At 39.7% G+C, this 14,608-nt stretch overlaps 1 protein-coding gene across 1 annotated transcript in view; it reads right to left on the reverse strand.

Moving 5' to 3' along the window:
• LOC106095148 (knirps-related protein) overlaps window positions 1-13,840 on the reverse strand; it is a 40,421-nt gene extending 26,581 nt beyond the window's left edge. The window contains exons 1-2 of the mRNA XM_059364818.1: window positions 13,783-13,840; window positions 13,682-13,740 (exon numbers count right to left, since the gene is read on the reverse strand). Of these exons, the coding sequence (XP_059220801.1) occupies window positions 13,682-13,740; window positions 13,783-13,840 (117 nt within the window). The remainder of the gene's footprint in view (window positions 1-13,681; window positions 13,741-13,782) is intronic.
• Between the last annotated feature and the right edge of the window lie 768 nt (window positions 13,841-14,608).

Genomic DNA, 14,608 nt, shown 5'->3' on the forward strand with positions numbered 1-14,608 from the left:
ATATGGGGGCTATATCAAGATATAGTCCATCTTCGAACTTAACCTGCTTATGGATAAACAAGTAAAAGCGTGCTAAGTTCGGCCGGGCCGAATCTTATATACCCTCCACCATGGATCGCATTTGTCGAGTTCTTTTCCCGGCATCTCTTCTTAGGCAAAAAAGGATACAAGAAAAGAGTTGCTCTGCTATTAAAACGATATCAAGATATCGTCCGGTTCGGACCACAATTAAATTATATGTTGGAGACCTGTGTAAAATTTCAGCAAATTCGTATAAGAATTGCGCCCATTGGGGCTCACGAAATAAAATAGAGAGAACAATTTATATGGGATCTGTATCGGGCTATAGACCGATTCAGACCTTAATAAACACGTTTGTTGATGGTCATGAGAGGATCCGTCGTACAAAATTTCAGGCATATCGGATAATAATTGTGCCCTCTAGAGGCTCAAGAAGTCAAGACCCAAGATCGGTTTATATGGCAACTATATCAGGTTATGGACCGATTTGAAACATACTTGGCACAGTTGTTGGGTATCATAACAAAACACGTCGTGCAAAATTTCATTCTGATCGGATAAGAATTGCGCACTCTAGAGGCTCAAGAAGTCAAGACCCCAGATCGGTTTATATGGCAGCTATATCAAAACATGGACCGATATGGCCCATTTACAATACCAACCGACCTACAGTAAAAAGAAGTATTTGTGCAAAATTTCAAGCGGCTAGCTTTACTCCTTCGGAAGTTAGCGTGCTTTCGACAGACATGGCTAGATCGACATAAAATGTCACGACAATCAAGAATAAAGGGTGATTTTTTTGAGGTTAGGATTTTCATGCATTAGTATTTGACAGATCACGTGGGATTTCAGACATGGTGTCAAAGAGAGAGATGCTCAGTATGCTTTGACATTTCATCATGAATAGACTAACTAACGAGCAACGCTTGCAAATCATTGAATTTTATTACCAAAATCAGTGTTCGGTTCGAAATGTGTTCAAATTTTGACAAATTTTGTTCAGCGATGAGGCTCATTTCTGGTTGAATGGCTACGTAAATAAGCAAAATTGCCGTATTTGGAGTGAAGAGCAACCAGAAGCCGTTCAAGAACTGCCCATGCATCCCGAAAAATGCACTGTTTGGTGTGGTTTGTACGCTGGTGGAATCATTGGACCGTATTTTTTCAAAGATGCTGTTGGACGCAACGTTACGGTGAATGAACACATTTCGAACCGAACACTGATTTTGGTAATAAAATTCAATGATTTGCAAGCGTTGCTCGTTAGTAAGTCTATTCATGATGAAATGTCAAAGCATACTGAGCATCTTTCTCTTTGACACCATGTCTGAAATCCCACGTGATCTGTCAAATACTAATGCATGAAAATCCTAACCTCAAAAAAATCACCCTTTATAAATATATACTTTATGGGATCTCAGACGAATATTTCGAGTAGTTACAAACAGAATGACAAAATTAGTATACCCCCCATCCTATTGTTGATGGTATAAAAACGGGCCGCCTTACGTTGATGACCCACGCATTTTATATATAATTTTTTTGACAAAACCTCTTTAGGCCCGTATGTCGATTTATCTTCTTCAGCCCTCTAGCCAGATAATATTTGTCACACAATGTATGCTACTTACTATTTATTTAATCTTCAGCAAGTAGGGCATCGCCATCATCATTATCATCATTTCAATGAAATCAATGCCTTTACCACGAAGGTTATCCATAATATGCTTTAGAATTTTATTTAATTAAATTTATTTGCCAAACACGAACTGAAGATACCAAATGATTTCTTAGAATGCACCATCTAGGGATTGTGCTTTAATTTGATTTTGGTAAATCGCGATAGTTTCAATTCCATAGAAACAAATGCCAAAAGCATTCGAAACATTTGCCACTCTTTAAATAGAAATCTTAGTTGAGCTAGCAAAAGAAAATCAAAACACCTTATGTTGTGTCAACTGTAAAAATTGATTAAACGTGATTTAATGTCATTAAAACAATTCAATGAATCATTCAACCATGCATTGCTTGGAGGGGGGGTGGAAGGGATGGTTGCTTGTTTGACTTCGAAATGCGATTGCAAAGGCACTTTAAATGTTACAAAAATCATTATCATTTTCCACCTACTAAAATTGTGTTTCGCTTCACTTTTCGGTTAGCTAACTTCAATGCCATTAACAGCACAAAAACACCAACAACAACAACAAGAGAGAAACAAAAGCGCAAAAACAACAATACTAAAACAAATAAACAATTTAATTCAATGGGGGCAAAAATACAAAAATAAACAACTTAACCAAAAATAGCAAGGAAACCCAAACACACACACACACACATTGACTCATACAACTGTGCAAAGATCACACAACTATTATTGGATTGGCTAGAAAAAAAAAGAACGAAAAAATCTTTGCTTTAAAGGCAACAGCTTAACGCCAAAGCCAGCACATCACCATCGTCTTCGGCCCTCTGTCTCATGTCCGTCTCTCCGCTTACTCTATGTATGGGGCTGCACTCTGTAACAAAAAGGTTAAACAATAAACTATTCCGAAAACAGAAACAATCAGTTTCCTTAGCCTGGTTCGTATTCCGCACAGTCCGCACTAGAACACTTATGCCAAACAAAACATGATGGCAGTAAATCACAATTGCTTCTTGAAAACCAAAAAAAAAAAACTCGAAATCACCAAAAATTCACCCGCTACTCGTTGAAAGAAGAGTTGCCAAATGAATAAAAAGGGTTCCGAAATAACAACAACAACAAATGATTGAAAAACATGTTAAGAATTTTGTCCAGTTTTTAGACCCACCACCATATGATATCAATTTCCGACCCTATTTCGGATGGTCGTAAAATTCTAAGACGATGTCTGTCCGTTCGTCTGTCTGTAATCACTCTACAGTCTTTGAAAATTGAGATGATGAGCTGAAGTTTGGTAAAGTTACGACTTTTTGCTGAACGCAGGTTATATTGTTGGCATGCCCCATTCGACTATATTTGGATATAGCTGCTATATAGACCGATTCGCCGATAAAAGGTCTGAGCCCAAAAAAACTGCGTTTATTACACGATTTCACTGATATTTTGAACAGTGAGTTATTTTAAGCCTCCCGACATCCGACCTGAATATGGTTAAGATCGGTTTATATTTAGATATGACTGCCATATAGACCGATCTGTCGGTTGAGGGTCGAAACCCATAAAAGCTTTTTTTATTATTATGCGTTTGGGGCGCTGGGCCAGTAACCCGCCCCTGGAAAACACAGAACTACTATGAAAAACAAAGGAATAGTAAAAACGGACCCCCCAACGTTGACGACCTACGCAAACGAAAAAAGGACCATGATTTGCGGATCCGCACCTGGAATGTCCGCACTCTTTATAGAGAAGGTGCAGTATACGCGCTGGCGGATGTATTAGAGAAGTACAAGGTAGATATTACCGCCTTACAGGAAGTGCGATGGACTGGGAATGGCGTCACTACAACACCAAACGATGACGAACTATGCTATAGCTGCCATAACACCAGGCATGAATTTGGCTGCGGATTTGTGGTTAGTCGAAGATTGAAACACCTAATCTCCAGCTTTACTCCGGTGGATGAGAGGCTTCCCACAATCTGCATAAAAGCCAAATTCTTCAACATCAGCCTTATTTGTGCCCATGCCCCGACGGAAGACAAAGACGAGCAGACCAAGGATATTTTCTACGAGCGCCTAGAGAGAGAATATGACCGCTGCCCCGCCCATGATATTAAAATCGTTCTGGGAGATTTTAATGCGAAAATAGGGAAGGAAGACATTTTTGGTCCAAGAAGAGAGAGGGAGAATCTGTCGTACAAAATTTCAGACAAATCGGATAATAATTGCGACCTCTACAGGCTCAAGAAGTCAAGTCCACAGATCTGTTTATATGACAGCTATATCAGGTTATGAACCGATTTGAACCATATTTGGCACAGTTGTTGAATATCATAACAAAACATGTCGTGCAAAATTTCATTCCAATCGGACAAGAATTGCACACTCTAGAGGCTCAAGAAGCCAAGATCCCAGATCGGTTTATATGGCAGCTATATCAAAATATGGACCGATTTGAACCATACTTGGCACATTTATTGGATATCATAACAAAACACGTTGTGCAAAATTTCATTCCAATCGGATAAGAATTGCGCCCTCTAGAGGCTCAAGAAGTCAAGACCCAAAATCGGTTTATATGGCAGCTATATCAGGTTATAAACCGATTTGAACCATACTTACCACAGTTGTTGAATATCATAACAAAACACGTTGTGCAAAATTTCATTCCAATCGGGTAAGAATTGCGCCCTCTAGAGGCTCAAGAAGTCAAGACCCAAAATCGGTTTATATGGCAGCTATATCAGGTTATAAACCGATTTGAACCATACTTGGCACAGTTGTTGAATGTCATAACAAAACACGTCGTGCAAAATTTCATTCCAATCCGATAAGAATTACGCACTGAAGAGGCTCAAGAAGTCAAGACCCAAGATCGGTTTATATGGCAGCTATATCAAAACATGGACCGATATGGCCCATTTACAATACCAACCGACCTCCACTAACATGAAGTATTTGTGCAAAATTTTAAGCGGCTAGCTTTACTCCTTCGGAAGTTATCGTGCTTTCGACAGACAGACGGACGGACGGACGGACAGACGGACGGACATGGCTAGATCGACATAAAATGTGGCGACGATCAAGAATATATATACTTTATGGGGTCTCAGACGAATATTTCGATGTGTTACAAACAGAATGACGAAATTAGTATACCCCCCATCTTATGGTGGAGGGTATAAAAAGGAAATGGAAAGACGTGAGTGCGAGCGAATTGAGATGTACAGGAGTCAGGATGAAGTCCGGAAATTCTACCAAAGAATTAAACACCAAACCGATGGCTTTGGCGCAGGCACATCCTCCTGCAGAGACAACGAAGGAAATCTGGTAACTGACACAGACAACATGCTGAGGATATGGAAAGAACATTTTACCCAACTGCTAGTGTCCGATGTTGGCGGCGAAGAGGATACCACAGAACCAATCCCTGATGATGGTATAGAATGTTTACCTCCTAGTCCGAATGAGGTCCAAGTAGCAGTAACCCGACTAAAGAACAACAAGGCAGCAGGAGCCGACGGGTTACCCGCTGAACTATTTAAGGCCGGAGGCGACACGCTGATAAGGCATATGCATCAGCTTATCTACGCAATCTGGCTAGAAGAACGCATACCCGATGATTGGAACCTCAGCATACTATGTCCCGTACACAAGAAAGGAGACAAGATGGAATGTGCCAACTACAGAGGAATAAGTCTCCCCCCCACCGCATACAAGATACTCTCGAGCGTACTGTGTGAAAGATTAAAACCTAAAGTCAATGAGATAATTGGGCCCTATCCACCCTAGACCAGATATTCACACTGCGCCAAATCCTGGAAAAGACCCGAGAAGGACAAATCAACACCAACCACCTCTTTGTTGACTACAAAGCCGCCTTCGATACTCCTTTACGTTCAAAGGTATTTCAAGCCATGTCTGAGTTTGGTATCCCTGCAAAATTAATAAGACTCTGCAGAATGACACTTAGGAACAGGAAAGAATCTCTCCGAACCATTCAATACCAAACGAGGTTTCAGACAAGGAGACAGCCTATCGTGTGATCTCTTTAATATCCTGCTGGAGAAGATCATACGAGATGCAGAAGTCAATAGATATGGCACACTAATCACAAGAGAGCACATGCTACTTGCCTATGCCGACGATATCGATATCATAGGTCGGTCACCGGAAGTAGTAACTGCAGCCTTTGAAAGAATCGAAAGAGAGTCAGTGAAAATGGGTCTGGCAGTAAATGGAGATAAGACGTCTCCAACCACAAAAAACCCTTGTACAACCGAGCAGATAAAGAACATGGAGAAAGTTGGGAACCACAGATAGTCAGTAACTTTATCTACCTCGGCACCGCCGTAACCGAAACGAATGACACCAGTTTTGAGATAAAGCGAAGAATAATACTGGCAAACAGATGCTACTTTGGACTAAGTAAGCAGTTTATAAACAAGGCCACCTCTCGACAGACGAAGATTACGCTATACAAGACACTGATACTACCCGTGCTGTTATATGGTTCTGAAGCATGGGTACTTGTGAAAGCAGATGAGGCAGTGCTTGGAGTATTTGAGAGAAAGATTCTTCGTAAAATATATGGACCAGTTTGCGTTAACGGAGAATATAGGCGACGTATAAACCACGAGATGTATGGGCTGTATGACGACGAAAGCATAGTTACACGCATCAAAATACAACGGCTGCGTTGGCTAGGTCATGTTGTCAGAATGGATGTAGAAGCTCCAGCAAAGAAGTCTTTTGAAGGCAAACAAGGTGGTACACGCAAACCGGGAAGACGAAAAGCCCGATGGAAAGATCAAGTGGTGGGAGACACCTCGAAACTTGGTGTCAGAGATTTTAGAATGAGCGCATAAGATCGAGGCGCTTGGAACGCTATTCTACGTTCGGCTAGTGGAAGAAATATTCTGTCATAGCCAATGAAAGTAAAAGTAAGTAAGTAATTATATATTGATGGAGGCTTCTGGGGGTCAAAGCGGAAGGTCAAATCCAGAGATCAGATTTTTATGGGGGCTTCTCTATCACAGTTTAATGTCCATACTTTGTCAATTTTAATACCCTGCACTATATAATGGGGGTGTACTAACTTCGTCATTCCGTTTGTAACACTTCTAAATGTTGATCTGAGACCACATTAAGTATAAATATTCTTGATCATCATGACATTTTAAGTCCATCTAGCCATGTCTGTCTGTGGACAGCATGCTTACTTTCGAAGGAGTAAAGCTAGGCACACTGATATAGCTACCACATAAACCCATCCGCTGGTCTTTACTTCTCGAGCCCATATAGGATGCAATTTTAATCATTATCTTCTGTTTGCCTTTAAAGAAGCAAAGAACTTGACAAATTCGATCCATGGTGGAGGGTATATATGATTCGGCCCGGCAGAATCTTTTTATTTAGTTGAGCCCCATGTACCAAGGTCAGCAAGGTGGAACGGTCACTTGATACCGAATGTTGATATCAGACTCGAGCTCAACTTTTAAATATATCTTGTATTAGCCCCATATTGCAATAGTCTCAAATATGTCCGCTTTAAGAGAGATGTTTAGTGGGTGTGTTGGCCACCAAGAGACTTTGTCCTGAAAAATATCTGACTTGAACTGTATACTAAAATACCTTCTATTTGAGCCATAAATTGTCATAATCGGAAAATACCCCCTACCTAGGGGCCCCCTATACTCGTGGTCCCTTAGGTTGATATAAAATTTGCCTCTACCCCCCAAAGACCTTTAATTTAAGTACCGTTTGCCCATAGTCAACAAACATTTTTGGATGGGGGAGGGGCTGTTTTGGGGCTTAGGTGGCCACCCAGACTTTGCCCTGAAACAAAACAAGTAAAAAGGCGTTAAGTTCGGCCGGGCCGAACTTTGGATACCCACCACCTCGGGAATATATGTAAACCACCTTTCATCAAAATTCGGTGGAAATTTCATACCTTATGTCCCATATCAGTTATATCAAAATATGTTCCGATTTGGACCAAATACTAAAAGTACACTAACTATATCTAACAAGTAAAAGCGTGCTAAGTTCGGCCGGGCCGAATCTTATATACCCTCCACCATGGATCGCATTTGTCGAGTTCTTTTCCCGGCATCTCTTCTTGGGCAAAAAAAAGGATATAAGAAAAGATTTGCTCTTCTATTAGAGCGATATCAAGATATGGTTCGGTTCGGACCACAATTAAATTATATGTTGTGTAAAATGTCAGCCAATTCGAATAAGAATTGCGCCCTTTGGGGGCTCATGAATTAAAATAGAGAGATCGATTTATATGGGAGCTGTATCGGGCTACAGACCGATTCAGACCATAATAAACACATATGTTGATGGTCATGAGAGAATCCGTCGTACAAAATTTCAGACAAATCGGATAATAATTGCGACCTCTAGAGGCTCAAGAAGTCAAGATCCCAGATCGGTTTATATGGCAGCTATATCAGGTTTTGAACCGATTTGAACCATACTTAGCACAGTTGTTGGATATCATAACAAAACACGTCGTGCAAAATTTCATTCCAATCGGATAAGAATTGCGCACTCTAGAGGCTCAAGAAGTCAAGACCCCAGATCGGTTTATATGGCAGCTATGTCAGGTTATGAACCGATTTGAACCATACTTGGCACAGTTGTTGGATATCATAGCAAAACACGTCGTGCAAAATTTCATTCCAATCGAATAAGAATTGCGCACTCTAGAGGCTCAAGAAGTCAAGAAACAAGATCGGTTTATATGGCAGCTATATCAGGTTATGAACCGATTTGAACCATACTTGGCACAGTTGTTGGATATCATAACAAAACATGTCGTGCAAAATTTCATTCCAATCGGATACGAATTGCGCACTCTAGAGGCTCAAGAAGTCAAGACCCCAGATCGGTTTATATGGCAGCTATATCAGGTTATGAACCGATTTGAACCATACTTAGCACAGTTGTTGCATAGCATAACAAAACACGTCGTGCAAAATTTCATTCCAATCGGATAATAATTGCGCACTCTAGAGGCTCAAGAAATCAAGACCCAAGATCGGTTTATATGGCAGCTATATCAGGTTATGAACCGATTTGATCCATACTTGGTACAGTTGTTGGATATAATAACAAAACACGTCGTGCAAAATTTCATTCCAATCGGATAATAATTGCGCACTCTAGAGGCTCAAGAAGTCAAGACCCAAGATCGGTTTATATGACAGCTATATCAGGTTATGAACCGATTTAAACCATACTTGGCACAGTTGTTGGATGTCATAACAAAACACGTCGTGCAAAATTTCATCCCAATCGGATAAGAATTGCGCACTCTAGAGGCTCAAGAAGTCAAGACCCAAGATCGGTTTATATGGCAGCTATATCAAGACATGGACCGATATGGCCCATTTACAATACCAACCGACCTACACTAATAAGAAGTATTTGTGCAAAATTTCAAGCGGCTAGCTTTACTCCTTCGGAAGTTAGCGTGCTTTCGACAGACAGACGGACGGACGGACGGACGGACGGACGGACGGACGGACGGACGGACGGACAGACGGACGGACATGGCTAGATCGACATAAAATTTCACGACGATCAAGAATATATATACTTTATGGGGTCTCAGACGAATATTTCGAGTAGTTACAAACAGAATGACGAAATTAGTATACCCCCCATCTTATGGTGGAGGGTATAAAAATAAACCGATCTAAACCATATACGAGACGGATGTCGAAAAGCCTAACATAAGTCACTGTGTAAAATTTCAGTGAAATCGGATTATAAATGCGCCTTTTATGGGGCCAAGACCTTAAATCGCGATATCGGTCTATATGGCAGCTATATTCAAATCTCGACCGATCTGGGCCAAATTGTAGAAGGACTTCGAAGAGCCTAACCAAACTCACTGTCTCAAATTTCAGCGACATCGGACAATAAATGCGTCTTTTATGGCCCCAAAACCTAAAACGTAGATATCGGTCAATATGGCAACTATATCCAAATCTGAACCGATCTGTGCGATATTGCAGAAGTATGTCAAGGGGTTTAACTTAACTCACTGTCCCAAATTTTGGCGACATCGGATAATAAATAAGCATTTTATGGGCCCAAAACCATAAATCAAGAAATCGGTCTATATGGCAGTTATATCCAATCTGAACCGATCTGGACCAAATTGAAGAAAGATGTCGAAAGGAATAACACAATTCACTGTCCCAAATTTCAGCAAGATCGGATAATAATTGTGGCTTTTATGGGACTTAGACCCTAAATCGGATGATCGGTCTATATGGCAGCTATATCCAAATCTGAACCGATCTGAGACAAATTGACGGAAAATGTAGAAGGACCCAACACAACTCACTGTCCCAAATTTCAGCAAAATCGGATAATAAATGTGGCTTTTATGGGCCTAAGACCCGAAATTGGCATATCGCTCTATATGGCAGCTATATCCAAATCTGAACCGATCTGAGCCAAATTCACGAAGGATGTCGAAGGGCCTAACACAACTCACCGTACCAAATTTCAGCAAAATCGGATAATAAATGTGGCTTTTATGGGCCTAAGACCCTAAATTGGCATATCGGTCTATATGGCAGCTATATCCAAATCTGAACCTATCTGAGCCAAATTCACGGAGGATGTCGAAGGACCTAACACAACTCACCGCACCAAATTTCAGCAAAATCGGATAATAAATGTGGCTTTTATGGGCCTAAGACCCTAAATCAGAGGATCGGTCTATATGGCAGCTATATCCAAATCTGAACCGATCTGAGCCAAATTCACGGAGGATGTCAAAGGGCCTAACACAACTCACTGTCCCAAATTTCAGCAAAATCGGATAATAAATGTGGCTTTTATGGGCCTAAGACCCTAAATCGGCCGATCGGTCTATATGGGGGCTATATCAAGATATAGTCCGATATAGCCCATCTTCGAACTTAACCTGCTTATGGACAAAAAAAGAATCTGTGCAAAGTTTCAGCTCAATATCTCTATTTTTAAAGGCTGTAGCGTGATTTCAAACGACAGACGGACAGACGGACGGACATGTCTAGATCGTCTTAGATTTTTACGCTGTCAAGAATATATATACTTTATAGGGTCGGAAATGGATATTTCGATGTGTTGCAAACGGAATGACAAAATGAATATACCCCCATCCTTCGGTGGTGGGTATAAAAATATCTGACTCACGTTATACTCATAAATACATTTTATTTGAGCCACATATTCGTTCTCTACTCTCAAAGTACCTTTTGGGTGGGACTGCCACTTAGTCACCCCAAGTTTGGATACCAAATTTTTCTACCCACCACCATAGGATGGGGGCATACTAATCTAGTCATTCCGTTTGTAACACCTCGAAATATTCGTCTAAGACCCCTTAAAGTATATATATTGTTGATCTACTCGACGTTCTGAGTCGATCTAGCCATGCCCGTGCATCCGTCTGTCGAAATCACGATAGAGGTCGAACGCGTAAAGCTATCCGCTTAAAATTTTGCACAGATACTTCCAAGTGCGGTCCAAATCGATGTTTAACCTGATAAAGCTCCCATATAAACCGAATTCCGATTTGACTTCTTGAGCCCTTACAGCCGCACTTTCTGTCCGATTTGGCTGAATTTTGGGTAATTATGGGCAATTTTGTCAAATTTGAAGTTTGATGAAAAGATATAACTCTCTAATATCTTTTTAGGGTGGGGACACTTCGCTCTGAATGCGGATATCGCATTCGTGCCATTGTAGCGTATGACACAGGACGCGTTCGATTCCTGGCGAGAACATCGAACAAAGCGGTGTTTATCCCCTCTTAATGATGGCGACATTTGCGAGGTACAATGCCATGCATGGTCATTTAAAAAATGTTCCCCAAAGAGGTGTCGTACTGCGGGACGCCGTTCGGACTCGGCTATAAAAAAAAGTCCCTTATCATTGAGTTTAAACTTGAATCGGAAAGCGCTCATTGATGTGTACGAATTTGTCCCTTCTCGGTTCCTGGTGGTAATGTTCTTCCTTAGGGTAATGTTCTCATTAGGCGAGGGATGGTGCCTCAGACATTTCGACTAAAATATGGATGTCAAATTTGTGCTTTGATTCCCATATTTCCAGGGCCGGTAAATATGAAACGTTTGAAGAGTGTTTTGGGGGTGGGGCGGCCACCGGCACTTTGCACCGAAAATAAATATCAAATTAGTTCTTTATTGCCAAAGGAAACGAAGTTCAGTTTAGGGGTGCTTAAGGGTGTACCCCAAAACACTTGGCTCCAAAATTGGATATCAAATTCGTTTTCTACTTTCAAATACCTTTCATTTGAGTCGCATATTGTCATAATGGGTCAAATAACCCATTCGATGTATCTTTAGGAGGAAAAGCATCACCTACGTTTGAACTCAAATTTTAATCTCATATTCGTAATGTACTCCCTAATGCCTTTCATTTGAGTCCCATATAGCCATGGTCGGTTAATATTCCCACTTGGGGGTATTTGGAGGTGGGCGACCTCCCATTACTTGGACCTAATGTTTTATGCCATATTTGTAATCTACTGCCTAATACTTTTTATTTGAGTCCCATTTGAGGGTTGCGGAGCCCGCTGGGTACTTGGACCCAAGTTTTAATACCACATTCGTTTACTGGTCTCCAATACCTCACATTTGCTAGCCCTATTGTGCCCATCGGACAACTTTTTTACATTTGCGGCGTTTTTGGGTTAAGGAGGAGGAGGCGGACCTCCATCCGATTTCTTAAAATTTTATAGCCTATGTTTCCTTCCAGAAAAACGTGCACAATCTATGAAAATTTTAAGAAAATCAGGCAAGTATCATATAGTCATAATGGGTCTATAATTCGATCTGATTTTGGATGCCAGATTCGAAATCTACTCCCGAATACCTTTAATTTGAGTCCCATATTGAAATGAACGCTCAATATGTCTGTTTGGAGGGAGTTTTGGGATTGGGGCGGCCCAGTGGGTACTTAGACTCAAATTTAAATACCATATTCGTAATCAACTCTCCAATACCTTTCATTTGATACCGACATTGTTCCGATCGGTTAGCTTTTGATTTTGGGTTGTGTTTTTGGTATAAGGGGGAGGGTCCGTCCCCCTTCCGATAGCGAAAAATAATATAGCCTATGTTTCCCTACAGACCAACCTATACAATATGCGAAAATTTCGAGAAAATCGGTTCTGCCGAACAAACAAACAAACAAACAAACAAACAAACAAACAAACAAACAAACAAACAAACAAACAAACAAACAAACAAACATACATACATACATACATACATACATACATACATACATACATACATACATACATACATACATACATACATACATACATACATACATACATACATACATACATACATACATACATACATACATACATACATACATACATACATACATACATACATACATACATACATACATACATACATACATACATACATACATACATACATACATACATTCATACATACATTCATACATACATACATTCATACATACATTCATACATACATACATACATACATACATACATACATACATACATACATACATACATACATACATACATACATACATACATACATACATACATACATACATACATACATACATACATACATACATACATACATACATACATACATACATACATACATACATACATACATACATACATACATACATACATACATACATACATACATAAAAACAAACACAAATTGAGATTGAGATTTTTGTCTAATTGTTATTCTTATTTTTATTCCCGCATTTCATTTCATAGAAACTTTTCTCAAAATTCACTTCTATAGAAAATGTTGTTAAAATTCCATTTGTTAAGGTAACACTGTTTACCGTTCTTCAAAACTAGCCCAAAGCCAGCCTCGTCAAACACAGCCAACAATATTGAGGGAGATTCCAAGTCAAATGAAAAAAATCGCTACAATGCAAACAAGCACTTTTAAGGTTAATTGGGCATCAAGATTACTGGGTCGGAAATGGGACTAACGGTTACAATGAATGGAAATAAGAGAAGAAGGCGGCCAGCTAAAACGACATAGCCAAAAAACAAAAAAAAAAAAAAAGAACCAATGCCACCACCATTGCCAGCACCATCATCAACGTCATCGCTGGCAACTGCCAACATTGGCACTTTGTAGTTGATGAGTTCGTTTGATTTGTGAGGTATTTTAGGCAACTTCAAGCTCTCCCCACTCCCAATCTAACTCCCACCAAATATAAAACTTGCCTTAAAATTGCAATTAACTTTTTAGTTAATTTGCCTTCTGCAAAAGCCTGCCGGCTAAAAGGCTTTTGGAAAATTGGAAAAACTTAAACCCAGACCTTAAAGCTTGGCAAATTCATTTTGTAGCTAACTGAACCAAGAAAACTGCAAAAATAAATAAGTTAACGTGTATAAATAACAAATTAGTTTGACCGACAAATTGTTCAAAAGGTTTCTTACAACAAGATATTATGTAGAAAAACTAACAACAATAAAAACAAAAGCAACAATTGTTTAACAATTGCTCATTACTTGGCTTGATTCTGTTCTATGGAAAAGGCAAGCAAAAAAAAAAAAAAAAAAAAAAAAAAAAAAAAACATTTGGCAACCGGAAAGGCACTTCTTGTTTTTTAAGACAACAGTGATTTTCGGTTTCTTGCTTAACCTTTAACCTTGTTGTAATAACGATCTGTTCACGTCAAATGAAATGTCTGTTTTAAAGACACATTCAAATCAATTACCCAAAGAATGTTGGGGAGTTTGTATTTGTATACATCCTTAGGCTGAATGATAAAATCTTTTATTGGTATGAACGAAAATAAGAACAATTCATTGCACAACTTCGAGTTTAATTTGCCATTGCCTATATATCCTAAGAACTTCAAGATGTGTTTCAAGTTAAGGGCAATC

The sequence above is a fragment of the Stomoxys calcitrans genome, chromosome 1, assembly GCF_963082655.1.
Source record: "Stomoxys calcitrans chromosome 1, idStoCalc2.1, whole genome shotgun sequence".
NCBI classification, from domain to species: Eukaryota; Metazoa; Arthropoda; class Insecta; order Diptera; family Muscidae; genus Stomoxys; species Stomoxys calcitrans.